Here is a 20,976-nt window from a genome sequence, read left to right as displayed (position 1 = left end):
TCACGTCCAGGTTTTAAATGCTCATAAGGAGAGAATAGTCACTATTACGCAGTTAGCCTTCAGCAGGCCCTGGAGGCTCTTCATGGGTGCAGAACCCATTTCCTGGTGTAAGAACCAGTGTCAGCAGTGTAATGTTTATGTGGGAACCTGGAAAGCACCCCGAGACAGTGACAGTGGATGTGGGATGGCTAGCAGGGACAGACAACTGCCTGCATGTAATGGATGAGAAATCGCATGCAGAAAGATCTAGCTGCAAACCCTGTGAAGACAGAGAAATAAACGTATCTGAAGATGAAAATTCTCCAGGAAGTGGGAGGGCTGGGGAGTGGTAAGCTCCCAGCCGGATGTGTTCCAGCAAGTGACGGAACATGGCTGGTATGAGCTCCCCACCCACAGGCCCAGGGCCGCCTCCTGGTCTCTATGTTCCATCCCTGCATGTGGAAGCCAGGACTTCATCTCACAGGAAGACTAACCCAGATGAGCCCTGACTGCCTAGCTCAGGGCCGGGGGGTGGGGGTCGTTCCTGGTGTGTCATAGAGAGGTGTGATGTCACATGTGACAGAATTACAGGGAGAATTATTCCCTAAGGGAGAGAGGAATCATCAAGCACAGGAAAATGACAATTTGGGGCTGTCGTAAACACAAAGCATGTTTTTCTAGAAGTACCAAGGCAGGAGTTGGAGGTTCCGTGGTGACGGCAGTGACTGTGACAGCTGTGGCCACTATGGCCTCCAACTGTCCCACACTACAGACACTAGCACGCAGAGATTAAGAAAGGATGAGACAGTGGGTAAGGGTGAGCAGCAGGTGAAAAGAACGGTGGTGAAGATGCTGGGTGTTACTCAGCCTCGGACAATTCCTGCACATGCACACTCACACATTCAGTGCCCGGATGAAGTTTCATACGTCTCTGATGAATATTTTCAAGATAGTCTCAATGACTACCCTCATCTGCAAAATGTGAGTCTTCATCTGGATGGAGGTCTCCTGGGCCCACACACCCTAAAGTGCATCTCTTGCCAAACACAGACTGCCACTGGCCACACTAGTTAAGGAATCTTTGAAGTCACAGACACAAAGACAGAAGCCTGTGGGCTCCAGAGCAGGGGACTCACCCCCTCTCTTGTGTTCAGGCAGCTTTTAAACTTTTTTTTTTTCTCCAAGGGCCACCTAGGAAGGAGAAAGCACCCTCAGACGTGGGGTGCCCTACAAAAGGCCACAGTCAGACCTGACGCCTGCATGAAATCAGAGACAGAAAGGAAGACTATTCCCAGGACAGCTGCAGGCCACGCCTGCTCTTCATCCTGTAGAACACTGCAGTTAAGTGATGTCGTTCTTTTCAAAAGGCTTTTAATGTACAGATGGAACCATTCTGATTTAGTATTACTTTAAAAGAAAAGGGAAAGTGCTGCTTCAAGCTGCGGTCAGATGAACATCTTACTGGAACTGTTCACTCTATCCTGAACGCCATCTACAGCAATCAATCACGCCAAAGACTCAAATGCTGGACCTCTGGGTAGACGTCACCTGTGTCAACAGAACCTAAGTGTTTTCTGAGCACAAGTCCACAAACAGGATAGTAGGAAGCCCTCGAGTAACTTGATATACTCCGTAGGCCGGGCTCACACATACACGGACTGTTTAACCACTGTTAAAGAGCCATCCTCGCTAGCGAGTGGAGGCACACGCCTGTGATCCCAGCATGCAGCAGGGAGGGGCAGGGGCAATCAAGAGTTTAAGGCCAGCCCAGGCTATATAATAAGATCCTATCTCAGCAGTAACAATGAAACAGAAACAAAGAAACTAACCAGTGTGGTAGCACACACATATATTTTCAGTTCTTGGGACTGGGAACTGGGGGTAAGAGTGTCCAAGATGAGCCTGCATGACACATGAGATCCTGCCTTGAAGAAAACAAAAACAAAAAACAAAAAACAAAAAACAAACCACTGAAGTCTAGGGCATCCTGGGCTTCATGGACCTACCAGACAGGGAAAGGACACGTCCAATGCTGGTCTGCAGAGCCAGCTGCTGAACTACCCTGGGCTGGGCCTGGGCAAGGATTAGAAGGTATCACAGGACCTCCAGTGACCACACTGTGGAGAGCCTCAGACACCAGGGCCAGGCAGACAGCCTCAGACACTGGCCTGAAACAATAACCCAGGGGCCAGAGCCAGGCAGATAGTCTCAGTCACCATCCTGGACAGATAGCCTCAGACACTAAAGCTGGCAGATAATCTCAGACCCCAGACCAGGAAGACAGCCTCAGACACCAGGCCAGGAAGATAGCCTCAGACACCAGGCCTGGAAGATATAGCCTCAGACACCAGGCCAGGAAGATAGCCTCAGACACTAAAGCAGGCAGGCAGCTTCAGCTAGCAGGCATTATGTCAGAGGTGAGAACAGCGAGAGACTAACACAGGCCTGGGGAGTTTAGCAGCAACACCCCTGAAGTGCCCATGACTCTGATTTAGGGCTCACAGTGGGGAGCTGCTTCACCACGTTGCACACAGCTGTCTCAGGACACCGTCCACCAACAGAGCAGACAGCACCCCGGCTCTGCAGTGCTCTCTCTCCAGACGGAGTCTGGCCACAGTCACCAGATTCTGCGGCTTTCCCAACATTTCAGCCACAGATGAGTGATTGCATGAGACAGGTCCTCCCTTAATTTAGAGCATGACTTCATGGGGCATTACCATATTTTAGTACATTCTTGGGATTTAAGTTTCAGAGAGAGAGAGGGAGGGAGGGAGGGAGGGAGGGAGGGAGGGAGAGAGAGAGAGAGAGAGAGAGAGAGAGAGAGAGAGAGAGAGAGAGAGAGAGAGAGTGAGTGAGTTTCCTGTTCACATAAACAGGAAGCTCACAGACATGTCCATGGTTCTATGTTTGTCACCTGGCCTCCATGGTTCCCCACTTTCTCAAGAAGGGGGTTCCTAAGTTTTCATCTTCTTGGGGGAGGAAATACTGAGATGGACGAGGCCAGGCAGGAAACGGCAGAGCGGCCCAGGCAGGGATCTAGATTCAAAGGATGAGTCCCACTCTTGGTACCAACACCAACACCCTTTGCCTTGCTGAGGGGGATCAGCCAGCTTTCTGAGCTGAAGCAGCCATCCGCCACCAGAGGGCACCAAAGTGCAGCCAGGACCTGAAGGCCTGGACTCCAGACTGGCGCAGAGACTGTGGTCTTCAGGGAACAGTTGTATGAGGGTTTTGTTGTTTGATTTTTCTATTTTTGTTTTGTTTTGTTTTGTTTTGTTTTGTTTTGTTTTGTTTTAAGACAGGGTTTCTCTATGTAACAGCCATGGCTGTCCTGGAGCTCACTCTGTAGACCAGGCTGGCCTTTAACTCACAGAGATCCACCTGCCTCTGCCTTCTGAGTGCTAGGATTAAAAGTGTGTGCTACCACTGCCCAGCTTGGTTTTTTTGTTTTGTTTTGTTTTTTATTTTGTGTTTTTTTTTTTAATCCCACTTACAGTAATGTGCTAACACATCTTTTAAAAACTGGGTAATATCAGTTAATATTTTAAGATTCTTTCCACTCCAAATGCTACAGAAAGGCAAGAATAAATAAGGTTTTGTTAGAATTGCAAAGTTAACTTTACAGGCCTGAGATTGTATGTTTTTCACTCGAAGAGCCTGGCAGGGCTGATGAGTGGGTATGTTTTGTTGACTTTAGAGCATGGCAGACAAGCAATGGATAGTGACAGCAACATAGCTCAGTTCACCTCCCACTCTCACAGAAACCATGCAACTGCTGCTGAAGCCCATGTCCCAGACAAGCAGCCTGAGTCCCCAAAGCAATGAGTGGCTTTGCCATAATGTGCTGGCCTCATGCTGGGTGATGGGGACACAGCAGCTCAGCGACATAATCTAGTAATGCCATGGGAGGTTTGGACAAGTCTGAGCTCCCAGGTGGGGAGCAAGAGGAGGTCTTTATGCTTGTGCCCAGGATGGTGTGACTAGTGTAAGGTGTCTGTGTAGGGCAGATGGGCGAGAGGACAGAAAGGAGGAGAGCTGGACGGAGGGTGCGTTTCCAGGGTGCACAGCTTTGCTTATAGAGTAACAAGAGCCCTGGGGCTTTGTCAGCCCTTGGAAGGCCAGATGAAAGCCACCATGGCTGTGGAGTCTGGGTATGTCTCTTGAGTATATCACCTGGAGGGCTGCAGAAAAAGCTGCCTAGCCCAACACTAATGCACCCCTCAAAGGCCTCTCAGGAAGATGGAGACAGCGTGTGAAACAGCCTAGCTCCCTCTGCAGGTCTGCTTCCCAGCCCATGAAAGCCCTGCAAGAGCACTCGCAGGAAACCATAGCACCTCATCCAGCATAAGTAGACTACAGTGCACAGACAGGCACCAAGCTCAGCTCAGTACCTCCAGGGAGACCTTTTCTGCCTGCTCAGCTGCTCTGCCCTTCTGGCCCATTTGCTCAGTTTTGTCTCCAGGCAGCTGCAGGGGCTCAGCTTGGCAGGGGAGGGGGAGAGGGGTGTCAGTCCCTCGGGCCTGAATCCAGCTCCTTTCCTCTGCCGAGATCCCTGCAGCTGCACTGAGGGGTTGAAATGGCCATTGTTCCCTGTCCCCCTGGTGAAGAGCTGTGGTGGCACTTTTAGAGCTGTGTGACAGAGGGCACCGTCTCAGCGGAGGCCAGAGCTGTGTGTGGCAGATGCCTCAGGCTCCTGCTCTCAGGGTCACCCATGCTCTCAGGAAAATGAGCAGCGTGGAGAAGAGCCACTGTGTGACAGCAACAGTGCCAAGAGAGCAGGCCTCTGACTCGCCTGCCTTGTGAATGCGCAACCATTCCTCCTAAAAAGCATCTCTACCTCTCACCAGGCCTTTAATCCCAGCGCTCTGAGACAAAGGCAGGCAGATCTCTGTGAGTTCAAGGTTAGCCTGGTCTACATGGTGAGACCTTGTCTAAAAAAAAAAAAAAAGTAATTTCTATTTCTATTTGCTCCACTGACCTTCAGCAGTTGGGGAGAGGGCGAGGGCAGAAGCAAAACTTACTTTAACTCCTGACTGCTGTCATCACAAGGGCTGATGACAAAAGCAGGGAAAAAGACCATGTCCCCAAGAGCTCCAGGAAGATAAAGGCTGGACAGGAGCAGTGTGGCAGTGTCCCCAGGCCCTCCCCCACTCTGTCTCTGGCTGTTACACAGCCAAGTTCTCTCCTCATGGAAAGGACCATGATAGGAAAACCAGCATTGCCAGCTGGCCGGATTCTGTGTCCTCCTGTCCCCAACAGCCACTTGATGGGAGACTGTCCAAGGATCTGGGGTGCACCTGGCTCCAGGTACCTACAGAGGCTAGGATTCTTTCTCGATTCAGGCCCCAAGGAGGGTGCTCAAGGGGTCAGAGGGGATTGTAAACAGAATAACTTTGAGTGAAGAAATCATGCGTTCACACTTACGGGAAGCAAGGCTTGTAACAGCAACACGCAAGGACAACTACAGCCCATTCCTGCTTTTGTTTTGTTCTGATATAGGGTCTTGCTATGTAGCCCTGGCTGGTTAGTACTCACCACATAGCCCAGGCTGGCCTCATTGGCAGCAAACCTCTATGTTTCTGCCTCCCCAGTACTAGGATTGCAGGCATGTACCCCCATGCCAGGCTCCAATCTTGATTTTTTTTTTTTTTAAGGAAGGAAAGGGTCAGGTGGTAGAACACTCACTAGCCTAGGACATCTCCAGTGCTACAAAATGAAACAAAGTCAAAAGGCCAACACTTCTTTCCACTTATGAAGTGAAAGAGCAACACAGTTCTCCTAAGTGTGGCTACTGGGATCATGACAGTATGATGTCACTTCCGCTCTCATGGAGGCTGTACCCAACAGCCTGACCACAGCCTGACTTAGATGCTATGCTAGCACCCTCCGCCTCTTTGCTTCAGGTTGTAGCTGACTGATACACATGCATTCCTCTGGTTCATTTCCTTGTCTGGTTCCTCTCTTTAGCCCCCTAGGCTAGACACCATGGTGTACAAGACTGGCTTGGTGGCTGCTACAGACCACATGCTTTGCCCAATCCCTGACAAAACAGCTACACACACACACACACACACACACACACACACACACACACCAGAAGATAACACTGTGACTGTGAGATGACCAGCTGTCTCTGGATCTGCAATTTAAATCCAAGGTATGGCTTGAAGGAGACTCGGTTCTAGAGCTTTGGCCTGTCTTGTTCCTGTGTTCTAGTCTGGAAACACTGGAGTGGACCTGGGGAAGGTGTTGTCATCCAACAGACAGCATTGGTTTTTTCTTGAATGAACCATGGAGAACATCACAAGGCCCTGAAGACTGCTATACTAAAGCGGAAACCACTTTCCACAACTCAGATGGTCCCAGAGCGCATCCAGGGACCATCTGCTAGCACACAGAGGGTCTTACCACAGGTGGGCACATCCTCCTCTGCTGATGACGTCTGCTCATCTGTGGATGGCTTCTTCTTTCCCAGACCAATGATCTTGGTAATTTTCTTCCCGGTGACCTTGGACACAGTTCCCTTGGCCTCTGACTTGGAGGTTTTCTTCCTCTTCACTGTCAACACAAAAGTGTGTCTTAATCATTCATGTCAAATGGGAAAATTACAGCATTAATCATCAGGCATTTCTTTCTCCCCAAACTGTTACCATTCACAGGAGCACCTGTGATGAGCTAGCTGGGGGTCCAGATGTTGGGGTGGTAGAAGGATATGGCTGCACTCATGAAGCGTGTACTCCAGGGAGGATCAGGTAATGCACACATGTGCATACAGGCACGTGTGCATTACCAGACATACATGACATGCTCACAGCAACAAAGGATGGCATATGATGACCAGAACCCTACGGAGATATAAGTTACTAGGAGAATAGCGGAGCGGTCTGATGGAGCCTGCCCAGCGTGGGCTTTTACTGACTGTTCAGACATAAAGAATGAGCTCTGTCTGTCTCAGAGGGGGCAACTCCCTGGCAGGAAGATAAGTTGACACATATCACCAATGTGGGAAAGATAGAGGGGCCCAAGGAACAAGGGCAGCTGGTCACATCTGACTGACTGACAAGGAAGAAAGGGGAAAAATGGGTCCTCGGTAGGGGTCTGTCTTGTCCATTTTGGACACTACTCTGAGCTTTGCTGTGCAGAGCTCTCAGACCAGCAGCCAATACTTTTCAAGCTGTCGTCTTCCATTTGGCCAGGACGGTGATGGCTAGGAATGAACTATCAACATATAAATCTAGGAACATTTTCTACAAAAAGAAGTTTTGGCTTCCCCTGAAAAAACAGAAGATCCTGGAGATCCTGAACTCGCCCCATGCAACCTCTTGGTATCGAGCCCACGCAGGGTGGAAATGGTTCCAAGTTCTGACATAGGGCTGTTCTCATCTCTCCACACCAGGTCATGGGGGTGGGAGCTGACTGACAACTGGTGTCCTGTATCTGCTCCTACTCAGGCTTGGGCTGGGACTCAGAGAAGCCAGGATGGATGTGTAAGGACACACTGGGAGCTGAGGGACCTGACCCTTCCACTCAAGAGCAGCTCTGGGCAAGGGCTGGCCAGCCGTCTCAGTCCTGTGAGAGAGCCATGCACTAGAGCCAGAGGCCAAGGCCCTCTCCCAAGGCTCTCCTCCACTGGGACACAGCCCTACTGAGGTGCAGGTTCCGCCTCAAGACCAATACAGCGTCACCCCGCTGGCTACACACAGCTAGCACAACTCTTTTTGTGTTGACCGTTTAGGCAATACAACCCTTTTAGAATGCAGGGGGCATCTAGGCTCCCTTCTCCTTTCTCGGGGACAACTGAGGCCCAGCACACCACATGGAATCATTTCAGAAACAAGCACCCCTCTCTAATCCTCTCTGGCGAAGAGGAGGAAACAACCCCTGTTCCTACTTCCACCCTGCCTACCCTGATAAGATCTGGGGAATTCCTGCCTCTGCTCTGGTGTAAAAGCAAGGAGCAGCGAATGAGGAAAGAGTTGTGATTCTGTAACGAGAAGATGAAGCCATGAAGAACTTGAGGGCAAACATAGCATTCTGTACTGAACGGGCCTGGCCTGGCCTCGCAATTCTGACCCCAAGAGTGACTGTATTTGGAGACAGGAGTCCTAATAAAGGTTAAATGAGGCCACACAGTATGAATGATCGATCCAAAAAGTGATGCCTTTTTATGGACTGTGTGTGCACAGAACATGTGAGGACACAAGCCAGGAAGAAAGGCCCCCAGGGACCAGCCATGCCTGTGGCCTTGATCTTGAGCCTCTGCTGTTTACATCCCAGCCTGTAACACGTGTCTTTACAACACAGACATTCTGACTTATTTTTAGTTAAACAAGATTAAGGCCTACTGAGATCTTGGGGAAAATAGCCCTGGGAACGTCTGTGCACCTCCCTTTTCCATGCTCCTAGACACACATCTACTTACTGAGTAGTGAGAACCCATTCAAAGCCTTGGAGGAAAGAACCAGTTCTTCCCCCTCCACCAGATAAAAGCCCAGGGCCAGAGAGCTGGGTCATTTCTACCAAGCTAGACACAGTGGGTGGAAGTGACAGTGTTTGACTCCATCAGAGGCTCACCAGGCACCTGCAGAGTGAGGTCATTGCCCCCATTCCCAGGTGAGCTGGAAGGGCAGTGGCTGGAGACACTCTCCTCAAGGCTCTGCCATGAGGTAACACCACCACATACACTCAGGCAGCAGGACTCAGTGAGGGTGGCATTCAGACTCAGCCTAATGGGGACCAGCTCCTGCCAGCAAAGGGCTTGCTGGATTCCAACCCCTAAAGCAGAGAGTAACCATACCCTAGGCCATCCTTGGAAGAAAGGTCCCTATGTAGAGACATGACAGAAAAGCCATCAAGGACATTTGGAGTCTATTCAGTGGGAAAGGGGCAGGAGTTAGCACAGTAGCAAGTTCAAAAGTCAATAGAGAACTCTCAAGTCAGTGAGGTTACACGCAGAACAATGGAAGGGTTCAGAGAGTATAGATGGCCAACACCAATGCCCTGGTCTCAGAGGCAGAAAGGGAGCGTTCAGTGTATGAACGTCACAAACCTAGGCAGCCCGCTTTCTCCTACAGAGATGGAAATGAAATGGTTTTCTGTCTAGTCTAGGGGAAGTAGGGGTGGGAGAGGTGGTGTCATCCGACCTCTGGCTCAACAAGTCCACCCACAGGCACCCCACATTGAGGACGATGTCTCAAAGGCACACAGCACTGGCTGGGGGCAGTGCAGTTTCTCCAGTCTAGGACGTCCGTCATCTCTCCCCACATCTGCTATAGGATGGTCACTGATTCCCCAGTGTCTACACGGGGGCTCATCTTGAAAGAAGAAATGGGTATCTCAGAGCAGAGCTTTGATCACTGCCTTCTCTGGTGAGGCCACAGCATGCAGGCAGAATGGAGATGCTCAGAGTTCCTCTGTGTCCACCATAAGCCCATCACAGAGGGCCAAGCTAAAGAGAGCTCAGCTCACATCTCTCCATCGCAAGTAGAGAACAGTAAGGATGGAGAACAAGGGTAAGAGGAGCTCACGGTGCATCTGGACCACGAAGCTACTTTGTGATCGTTGATGAGCAGCTATAATATACAAAGCACCATGTCTGACAAAAGGAAAATGTGTGAGCCAGGTCTCCTGCTCATCCCCAAACACACAAGGCTGTTTTTGTCAAACAGAACAGGAGGAGCTGCAGAGACAGCTTGGCGATTGAGAACATGTACTTCGCCTACAGAGGATCTGAGTTCAGATCCCAGCACTGACGTCATCACTCACTGACACTGATGTCATCACTCACTGACATCAGCATGCACCTCTAACTCCAGAAATCCAACACCATTTTCTGCCTTCCATAGGTACCTGCACACATGTGTGTATACACTCACACATAAGGGTGAAGGGACCATCTTGCAGCAAATAAATAAATAAATAAATAAAAACAAAAACAGCCCAAAAAAGGAAGGAGCTAAAGCAATAGTGGAGCAGGAGCCTGGAAACTGCAGGGTGTCCCACCTCAGAGCAGACATTAAAGATAGCTTCCGGCTCTGAGGTCTTCATTATGTATAACATGCAGACTGGTGGTAGCTTCCAAAGGGCAGGACAAAAATTACAGTCAGACCAGACTGTGTTGGAAAACCACAGAGAAGAAACAGACAGTGTGACCTTCCAGTGTTAACTGCCGCGGTGTCTGGGTTCCTGGATTCTCAGGCCTGGGACAACTGCGGGCACGGCGCGTGATTCATTCCCAGGTAGGAGCACTCATTCCACGGGAGCCACACAGATGAGGGCCCAGGCACCCTGAGCAAGGTCTGGGGTCCACAGAGCCCTAGCTCTCTCCGCATGCCCTCAAGTCACACTCCTCACTACAGTACACACTCAGGAATAAAATGGCCAGCCACACAATGGGGGACAATCTATGGGAAGGAGACATTTTATAAACAGCTCACAGGAAGAGTATGCAGAGCCTCCAAAAGGTCAATGACAACCCCATAGTCATATGGCCACAGGATCTGAGGTGACATCCTACCAGGGAGATGAACAGACAACGGGCATGTTAAACTGCTCACCCACTGGAGAGGCCACAGCTGCCTACCACCACACATCTGTGCAATACCAGGTGAAGACTGCAGGCCAGACAGGGACAGTGGTCCCATGAGAATGTATGATCTTGCAAGCCCATTCTGAATAGGTTCCCTGGGGGACATGGAGTCACATGGGACAAAGGTGACAGAGAAGAGTGTGAAGGAACACTGGGGTGACAGAAATGAGCTCTCATACTCTCCTTTCTCTCCTCTCTCCTTTCTCTCCCTCCTCCCCCTCTCTCTCTCTCTCTCTCTCTCTCTCTCTCCTCTCTCTCGTGATTGTGCTGATGGCTACATGCTGAAGGTGTACATTAAAGTTCACAGAACTGTTAAGTCAAAGTTGGTGGGTGTTACTGAACATCATCTGTTTTGCTATAAAGTCAAGCTTAAAAACAAGAGATTAAATCCCTGCATATCCGTGTTCACAGCAGTTCTGCTCTCAGTGGCCAAAGGTCAGAAGCAACACAAGTACCAGTGGTAGATGAATGGTCGGCATTCCATACGATGGAGTATTATTCAGTCTTAAAAAGGAAGGAAAGGCTGACACAGACCACAATATGGACAAACCTTGAAGACATCAGACTGGGTGAAGTAAGCCAGTTGCAAACGAGCAAGTGCCACAGGATTCCACTGGCACAAAGGCCCTCAGTGTGTGGAGTCCATATGATAGGGAGTAAGTAGCCTGCTGATTGCCATGGCTAGGGAAGGGGTGACAGAGTTGAGCTTTATGGAAACAAGGTTTTGATTTGTGAAGACAAAAAGTTCCAGAGATGGATGCAGGTGATGGCTACACAGTGCTGTGTGTGTGTGTGTGTGTGTGTGTGTGTGTGTGTGTGTGTGTGTGTGTGTGTGTGTGTGTGTGTTATCTACAGAACACTTTAAAGTGGTTGAAAATTATAAATTCTGTGGCATATGTATCTTTTATGGTTTAACAATAATTTAATTCAGGTGGGAGGAGCAGAAGGTTCTGGGCTGGTGCAAATCAAGTGACCTTCCTTGTGTTCCCGGAGAACAGAAGGTGGTGGCACCTGCACGGCTGAAGCACAAAGGCTTCACACACAGCCACACCTCTCACTGCACCTGGCTTTTTGAGCTCAGGTCATCTTGGCATGTGTGTTAGACTCTTACCTTGTTCTTTTCCATTACATGTAGTAACTCCATTTTCCACGGCACCTTCTCCATCAGAGCTGGGCCTTTCTGAAGACAGTTTCTATAAGGACACAAGGATCACGTTATTCCCACAGTGGTCATACAGGCCTGGGGAGGCATGGTAGAAAGTGAAATGTCATCTCAAAAGTCAAAGGACCCCTGGACCGCATTCTCGGCACTCTGCAGGCAGCACGCCGGCACGGAGCTGCTGAATGCTGCAAGTGGACACACCGCATTCAGACAGCACTCAACAGCCACAAGTGGACCAAGCCATTCACTCCTGTAAGTCCACATCTTCATCCACCGCTGGCAATAAAACAGGCCACGGAGTCTATGAGATGACTCCTTGGAGGTCAGCCCAAAGCAGGCACTGAAAATGGACAGATGTGCCCACTGAAGTGCTGTACCTCTCACAGCATGTCATAAAATGTTATTAAAACTAGCAATTATAAGTGAAAGGATGGGAGGGCTGGAGAGATGGCTCAGTGGTTAAGAGCACTGCCTGCTCTCCTAAAAGTCCTCAGTTCAATTCCCAGCAACCACATGGTGGTTCACAAATGAAAAGATCAGGCTTTGAGGTGGCAGACATGAAGGATACCCTGGCTAACCAATACATTGCATACATGTATTGAAATGAAATGTCTCACCAAGTCCCCATAAATATATATAATTAACTGTATGCACAGAAAATTTAAAAAAAAGCTAACAAAGAAAAGAGCTGCATGAAAGCTGGCATCCCTCACCTTCTCCAGTTCTGTCTTGTTCACGGGGGCGCTGGCACTGGGTGGTGGAGAAGACTCCGGATCCACGGGGCCGCTGCAGCCACTGTAGGCCTCTTTGATCACCTGTGGGAGTGAGACACAGTCTGAGCCTGCCCAGAGGCAGGGGTTCTCAGGTGCTGGGTTGAGTCCTACAGACAGGGGCCCTACAGTGTAGAGGGGGAACTAGAGGGATCAGCAGTACCCAGTGCTTAAACTTGCATGGACGTGAGCTTGTTTGTTGATTCACTCATTTGCTCTCCAAACCGTGTGTACAGTCCTGGCACTAACCAGGAAAATGCACTCCAGATTCTCTCTGAGGTTCTCTCCCACATTACTGAGATGTCATCAGAAGCAATAAGGGTTATCAAAAGACCGAGGGACTGGAGAGGTTCTCAGCAGTTAAGGAATATGCACTGCTCCTGAAGAGGACCTTAGTTTGGTTCCCTGTACCAGTACGGTGGCTCACAATGACCTGTAATTACAGCTGCAGGGGATTTGACTCCCACTTTTGGCCTCCTCAAGTGCCTGCATCCACATACACATACACATAATCATGGCTGACAAACGGAAGAGCTACAAGAATAAAGCATGGTCCTTTCACAGGAAGGTGTCAGCTACAGTAGAACAAAAGGAGTGGGTGCTGTCCCAGGCTGTGAGCTGAGTGCCACACGAATCTGGCCATGGCAACTGACAGAAAGGCTTCTAGGCAGAGGGGACAGGTGTTCAAAGGCCCTGCAGTAGGTGGCAAGTGTTTAAGGAAACCCCAGAGTGCTGAGTGTCTGAAGAGGAGAGGACGGCCATAGGGTATGGATGGCAGGTGTAGGAGCCCAGTTGCATGGCCCCCTCGGGTCTGGGGAGGAGACTAAACTTGGTCAGTGAAAGGAGAGATGGGGGCTGGAGAGATGGCTCAGAGGTTAAGAGCACTGGCTGCTCTTCCAAAGGTCCTGAGTTCAATTTCCAGCAACCACATGGTGGCTCACAACCACCTGTAATAAGATCTGGTGCCCTCTTCTGGTGTCCAGAAACACAGGCAGACAGAACACTGTATATATAATAAATAAATTAAAAAAAAAAAATTTAAAGGACAGATGGAAGGAGTGCAGCATGAGAAGAGAGGGACTTTCACCTTGGCAGAATAATGAACCATTCTGAGCCTGAGCTGCCGCCTCCTCCTCCCAAGAACACAAATGTTATGTTCTGGATATTTCTGGTCTTCCAAATTTGTGCTGAAAAGCAGCTTTGGCATGGGGAGGTTTTGGAAGGCAGCAAGATCAGGGGAGCACAGACCTCAGAGAAGAGCGTCCATGCCCTTTGTGTATAGGACACAGCAGCTAAGAATCTATGATCCAGATTTGACCCAAGGGCTCAGCAGACCTGTTCCAACCACTTTGCCACTCAGCTTTCCCAAGGGAAAATAACAATGCACACAGAGATGGGAAGAGCCTACAAGGCGCTAAAGCCTTGCTGCAAGGCATTCCTTCCACAACTTCTGAGGGACACTTCACACCCTGAAACCTTGCCTTCCCTAGGCAGCAAAAGGGAGAAAGATCAACTTCCCTCACTCCTACTAATGCTAAGTCCTTCAGGTTCCCCTTTCTTCTCCTGCCCCAGGCACTGACTAAATCTTCAAGTGACAAGTGCATTTGCACTACGGACAAGACCGTCCTTTCTCTGGGGAAGGAACAGACTGAAAGAGAAAAGTTCTGAGCTCCCTTGTTCAAGTCCCGCTCCCCCACTCATCATCTGAGCAATGCTGAACCTCTTACAAAGCCTAACTCTCTTTAGCTAACTCCCACAAAGCAACACCCAATGGTACTGGGAAAGGCTGTGGTGGGCACCCCTGTGGTGGGCAGCCTCCGAGAAGCATCCCAGCCAGCACTTCTCCTGTACCAGGCCCCCAGTAACCTCAGCCTGTAATTGTAGCTTTAACTAAGGAAGTTTGGCTACAATTACACAAACAACTCCTGAATTCGATGAGCTTTTCATTCTCACCAAAGCCTGCCCTCCAGACAGTGGCTGCAAAGGTGTGGTCTGGAACAGCTTTATTGTCCTCTGTTCTCTTTTTTTTTTTTTCCTGCCCATGGAAGAACCTTGTAGTAGCATGGTTTCACCCATTGCTGCCAGCCCTGGTGGAGGCAGGTGCTGTACGTATGCATATGTGTCTGCCTGTCTGGACGGCTATGTGTGCGTCTGCCTAGTGTGTGTGTGTGTGTGTGTGTGTGTGTGTGTGTGTGTGTGTGTGTGTGTGTGTGTGTGTGTGTGTACCTGTCTTTGTAAGTGTGCTGCTCTGACTCTGTGTTTTCCTGTCTGCGTATGTGTGTCTGTCTGTGTAAGTTTATGTGCCTGTGTCACTCTGTGTGTTGTCCCCTTAGGACACATGCATTCTCTTGACTCAGCATAGCTCATCCTCCAGAAGGCAGCCTCATCTCCCTGCTCCAGCCACCTGCTCCATACAGGCTGAGTCCTAAATGTCTCCAGATGCCATCTGTTGAAGCTTGGTCATCACCTAGGACTTGATTAGGGAGTGATGAAACCTTAGGAGGTGGCGCCTAGTAGGAGGAAACTGGGTCACTAACTTGAAGGGGCTGTTGTGACCCTTACCTCTACCCACTACTCTCTTCCTAACTGTACCAAAGTAAAAGGAGCTTCTTCCACCACTGGCTCCTGCTGTGACCATTGACCCTGCCATAAGCCTGAAAGCAATGGGGCCACCTAACCATGGTAAACTTGCCCTCTTTCAAAGTGTTTCACTCAGGCACTTTGTCACATTAGCTGACACACCCTCTAAGGTCTGGATACTTTAACATCTGACCAGAGGTAACCAGGTATTGGTGCATGAGAACAAGCTCACAGCATCTGTCGCTCATAGCAACAACTTTCTGTTTTGTTTTCAGACAGGGCCTCACTATGTAGCTCTGGCTGTCCCCGAACTCACTATGTAGACCAAGCTGGCCTCGAACTCATAGAGACACACTTGCCTCTGCCTCCTAAGTGCAGAGGTGGGTGCCATTAAAGGTATGTGTCCCTATGGCCAGCAGTGAGAACATCTGAAGGTCTTATTAAAAGGGAAAACATGCAATTAATACAAACTGGACCTGGTATTTTCTATAAATTTTTTAACTGAACCAATTTTAAAAAAAACATGGAAAGAAGAGACTACACTAAATAAAAGCCACATGGAAAAGTCCACTAGTCCTTTACCCTGATGTCAAAAATAACAAAAGTATAGAGAAAGAAGACAGCTGGCATCTTCACACCTCAACCTCTTTTTTCTAGACCAGGCCTTGTTTCCCGGAGGAGGAAGATGCTACTTGGCCACCAGAGCTGGCTTGTGACAACTCTTCCCAGGCTCCCATGGGTCCACCTCACACACTCACAATATTCAATGCTGTACCTGCTTCTCCCATGACTCATTTCACTCTCACCTAGAACTCAGGTCCCCCATGGAACCGAATCACGTGTTTCTCAGTGCAGGGATGGGCATGCAGCAACCCAGAGAGACCCAGACATCCCCCTGGGCCAGCCCAAGTGCACAGAAGGCAGCTTGGCATTGTGAGACTGTCTTTACCTAGTCTCAAGACCAACCTGGTCAGGCCACAGAGAAAGCACCCTAAGAGAAGGTGAACACAGCTGGTCTTGTTCTCATGGGGTTCTCACCAGTAAGGTTGCTTCATTCACTGTCCTTTGGGCATCTCCCAAAAGCCCCTGCAGGGTCCATTTCAAAATGAAAAGCAAAGGCCCTGCCACTCAAGGTGCTTGGTGACCTTTTAAGTATATGTCCAGGTAAAGGGTAGTATGAGAAGGTCGAAGTGTACTTATAAGAATGGGACTTGAATTGGAAAAGCACAACTCCTCCACACAGCAAAATACTCTGTGGTATTTTTGTTTGCTTTTAACTCAAGCCCTCCACCCCAAAAACACAGGCTCTGCACATTTTTATGGAAACCTGATCGTTCAGCTTCTGGGAACGCTGGCTCATGTCTTGTGTTTGACCTCTGCACAGAGGCTCGTGTCTGCAGCTTCTGTACACACATGTACATTCATGTGGATAGACACACACACACACACACACACACACACACACACACTTCTGGCAAGGGCTGTGGATGATGGCTGCAGCAGGCAGACAGGACACATGGTCTGCTCAGGCTTCCTGCAGAAGGATGAAGAGTGTCGCGTGCTGCTCAAATGCTGCCATGTGCTTATCCTACTTTGCAAAGGCAAGTAAGTTCTGACTGAAAGATTTATAATTGTCCTGTTAACTATTTCTAAATGTCTATGCCTGGGTCATAAACCCTGAATGAGCCTTGATAACAGCAGGCTTGGGTGGTGAGATACTTACTTTGGTTTATAAAATGACAATGGAAAAGCATTTCCATAGGAACTCACAGTGACAGGCTCACTCAGTGGGCAAGTGTCCCTACCCACTGTGAGGCCATGGTCTCAATGCCCAGGTAGAAAGAAGCCCTGGATCCTAAGGTGTGTTCCTGGGGCCCCAGGGTTACTTGCTAAGACACTGTATTTGAAGAAGAAGAAGAAGAAGAAGAAGAAAAGAAAAGAAGAAGAAGAAGAAGAAGAAGAAGAAGAAGAAAAGAAGAAGAGAGAAGAAGAAGAGAAGAGAGAAGAAGAAGAAGAAGAAGAGGAGGAGGAGGAGGAGGAGGAGGAGGAGGAAGAGGAGGAGGAGGAAGAAGAGGAGGAAGAGGAGGAGGAGGAGAAAGAGGAGGAAGAGGAAGAAAATTTTAAAAACTAAAATAATAAATAAAACGGAAAGTAAGTCATATTATTAAAAAAAATCAGCTGATCCAAAAGCTTATTTATTACATAACTGACAAAAACCAAGAAATTCTGCCAAGACAATGAAGAGGACACAGTATTTCATCGTTACCACACAGAACAGTACATAAAACCAACCACCACCCTTGCCCTGACAACACAAAACAAGCTAGAGACCAAAAAACCCAAAACCAAAAACACAGTCATAGCACTTTTCAAAGTCATCTGAGCACGGGCATGCTGAGAAGCCACAGTGAAGAAAACCCTACAGATGAAGGGGCCTTGGAGGAAAACGGCTCCTCCTGGCTGGAATAGGTGGTAGTGGTGGTGGGGGGTCCCAACCAAACTTAGGTGACCAAGGGCCTGCTGGAGCCAGTTCTCACCCTCAGGCCTCCCATCTCTCCTGAGAGGATAAAGAGGAAAGGCAGGCCGGAAGGAAGTAGCCAGAGTCCTGAGATGCAGGGCATGTCATTCAGTGAAGCTATCTGTTTTGCCAAGGAAGTTCAGACGCCCAGCCAGTGCCCATCAGGAAGGTTCCGGCTTCCAGGATCAAAGGAACACCAAAGTCACAAGCTGAGGCTGAGCCTAAAGCAGAGAGTCTGGCAGGCTAGATCTAAAAAGACCTGTAGGCTGCTCCAGAAAGCTGGCCACTTGTCTAAAGCACATGAGAGACCTCAGGCCTCTTGCCAGCTCTCCAGTCTCCTGCCGTGCCCCTGTGAACACCCAGCACTCGTTCTGAAGGCAAGAGTAGTGTGAAGCAAAGCAACATGGCCACAAGTCCATAGTGCCCAAAAGAGAGGAGCTGTCAGGGACACATCTGGCTCTGGAGAAATGACAGAGGCCCTCTCTGTGGTTTCCTTACACATATTCCAAAGCCTATGCAGACTCCTGGGGCAACACCAGAAACAAATCTAGAGATGACCCTAGTACCGGAATGACCAGACACTGAATCAGCTATGACAGATATGCTGAAACAGCCAATGAAGTGGAGGGTGACACAGACAGATGGAGTTTCAGACAGACATGATAATAGAGATCGATGGGAAAGTGACAGAATGGAAACTCGAGTCCAAGATTGGAGTGAGTAGGACAGCACACTGGGCCAGACGCTTCCAACACGGGAGGCAGGCACTGAGGAGCATGCAGCCAGAGGTGACGAGCTGGCCCTAATGCTTCCAAGCCAATGAAAGACAGAGGCTAGACAAAGACCAGGACGGCTTCCCTTCACACCAACACCACAGGGTCACCTGCTGAAAGCCTAAGAAGAAAGCAGCTTTAGACTTTCCAGTGACAGTGACATCAAACCTGGGAATAACGGCTGTGGACAGGGCTGGTTTCTCAGGGAGCAGAGGAAGATGGTGGCTTACACACTACCTGGAAGTCCACTTCCAGAAGGCCTGCACTATAGGAAGTGGAATTTCAAATTGTTCCTACTTGACTAAAAAACCTTTACTTTATGTTTAATTGTGTGCATTGTGTATGCAATGTGTGTGTATGCACATGAGTGCAGATGGCCGTGGAGGCCACAGGTATCATATCCCCCTGGAGCTGGAGTTACAGGCAGCGGTGCGTCCTCTCACATAAGTGCCTCCATCTGAACTTGCAAGAGCAGTATGTGTGCTTAACCACTGAGCCATCGTTCCAGCCCCTCCCATATAAACAAAACAAAACACCAACTTCTTTGATGTAAGAGGAAATGTCACAGGACAGAGGCTCACATCTGAGCGTGAATGAAGAGACCCAAAACACCAACATCTTTGACGTAAGAGGAAATGACGCAGGACGGAGGCTCACATCTAAGCATGGATGAAGAGACCCGGTACAGACCCAACTCTGTTTCCCGTCATCTCCTCCTTGGCAGGAGAATCAGGAAAGAGTTCACGGTTCTAGACACTAAAACAGAAGTTCCCCGAGAAGAGCGAGCTAAGCAGGGAGGCATGCCGCAATCCTATCGGCATAGGGCAGCATTTGGGGCATTAGAAAAAGAGAAAACGGCAAACAAACAAACAAAAAACCATACAGACCTTTAGGCTCCCAACCATTCTGAATTTTTCAGCATCTTGTTTTTTAAAATTTCCACCAGCTCCATGGTTCAGCAGGTAAAGGGACCCACTGCACAAGCCTGACAAACCTCCCAGAATCCCACGGTGGAAGAAGAGAAATGACGGCTGTCCTCTGACCTTCCACATGAACACCACAGCATATGGACACACACACACACACACACACACACACACACCACCACCACCACCACCATCACCACCACCACCACCACCACCACCACCACCACCCCACCATCACCACCATCATTAAAATCATGGTTCTGATTATTGTTTTTTTTTTAAATCATCTGTATTATTTGTAGGCCTGGCTAGTAATCAATCAAGACACAGACACTTGTTATATTTTAAAATAGCCTTAGTAAACCTGGGGCAGGGCAGATCTCAACCCTCTAATCTACCTCCCATAGTGGGGCAGGCATGGGATCCCTGCCTTAATCCATGCCATCTGCTTCTAATAACTTTTATCAAGCTGCCTCCCATCTATAATCCCAAATACTTGTTAATGTTCTTCATCTGGGCTGGATTCTCCATCCACGCCACGGGCCATGTGCTTCTCCTCCAACTAACCCATGGCGGCCTTCCTCTCTTCACTTCAGGTCTTTCTCCTCTCTTCTGGTGGCGGTCCTTCTTCTTCCCAGAATTCCTCTCTCTCCTAACCCCACCTAGCTCCTTTGTCCTGCCCAGGTGGGACGGCTTTTTATTAAGTAAAAGGTTGGTCTCAGAGACAGTAAGCACTAATTAGCACCAAAATACATCAGAACACCCCCCAACATCTGATAAGGTAACTGATCTAGCGATGGACTTGGAAGAAACTAAACTATCTTGGGCTCTGCTAGGCTAAGGCAGCTATGAACCTATGACTGAAACCCTTTTGTCACCAACTTTCATTGTTTTATTAGCATATGTTAATGTTAATTATACACAATAGATTTCTTAGTGAGCTGTCACACATGCATCTAATTTTTGCCATACTCCCCCTGCTGCCTCCTCTCCCTCTCTCCCCCTGCTGCCTCCTCTCCCTCTCTCCCCCTGCTGCCTCTCTCCCCCCTCCTGCTGCCCACTCATTTCCTAACTTGCCCCTTCTAATTCATGTCTGTTTTTTCTTGAGACCTAATGATTTTCATCAGAGTTAGCAACAGAAACCTAAGTAATACAAGAGCACAGGCGTGGGATCAGTGGTACACCACTGGAGAAAAATGCCCCTTTCTCCCCAGGTAACCATTAACTGCCCCTAGATCCTCAGAAAAAGCATGGAGCATCGCAGCCTCCCCACTGGGAGATCTTAACTATAAATCCTCAAGGAGCCACAGGGCTTTGTGAGCCCCTCCATCCTCCCTCTTGATCTTGCAGTCTTCTCGCCCCCTCTTCCACAATGTTCCCTGCATTTGAGGAGGTGATACAGATACCTCACTAGGGCTGAGTGACACTCAATCATTTGATTCTCATTTCTAGGGCTTCTTGTGTTCTGGTACTGCAGAAATAACAGCGCAAACATTAAATAAAGTAATCAATTCAAACTCCTCAGAAAAAAAAGATTTTCTGCCTTGTATTATTTACTTCCCTTGTAAGAAATGCACTAAAATTAAAATTCTTCCAATTAACTGCCATTCATGAGTGGAGTCATCACACTATAATTAGCTAAGTGCCTGAGTTTGTAAGTCGGATGTGAGGTTATTTCAC

At 49.0% G+C, this 20,976-nt stretch overlaps 1 protein-coding gene across 3 annotated transcripts in view; it reads right to left on the bottom strand.

Moving 5' to 3' along the window:
• Nucleotides 1-20,976, bottom strand: part of Afap1 (actin filament associated protein 1) — a 111,191-nt gene that overhangs the window by 29,745 nt on the left and 60,470 nt on the right. For all 3 annotated transcript variants that reach the window (XM_051165315.1, XM_051165314.1, XM_051165316.1), the window contains exons 7-9: nucleotides 12,443-12,544; nucleotides 11,679-11,760; nucleotides 6,388-6,537 (exon numbers count right to left, since the gene is read on the bottom strand). In XM_051165315.1, coding sequence (XP_051021272.1) covers nucleotides 6,388-6,537; nucleotides 11,679-11,760; nucleotides 12,443-12,544 — 334 coding nt within the window. The remainder of the gene's footprint in view (nucleotides 1-6,387; nucleotides 6,538-11,678; nucleotides 11,761-12,442; nucleotides 12,545-20,976) is intronic.

The sequence above is a fragment of the Acomys russatus genome, chromosome 22, assembly GCF_903995435.1.
Source record: "Acomys russatus chromosome 22, mAcoRus1.1, whole genome shotgun sequence".
Classification (NCBI taxonomy): Eukaryota; Metazoa; Chordata; class Mammalia; order Rodentia; family Muridae; genus Acomys; species Acomys russatus.
This window is presented reverse-complemented; position numbering and strand designations above follow the sequence as displayed.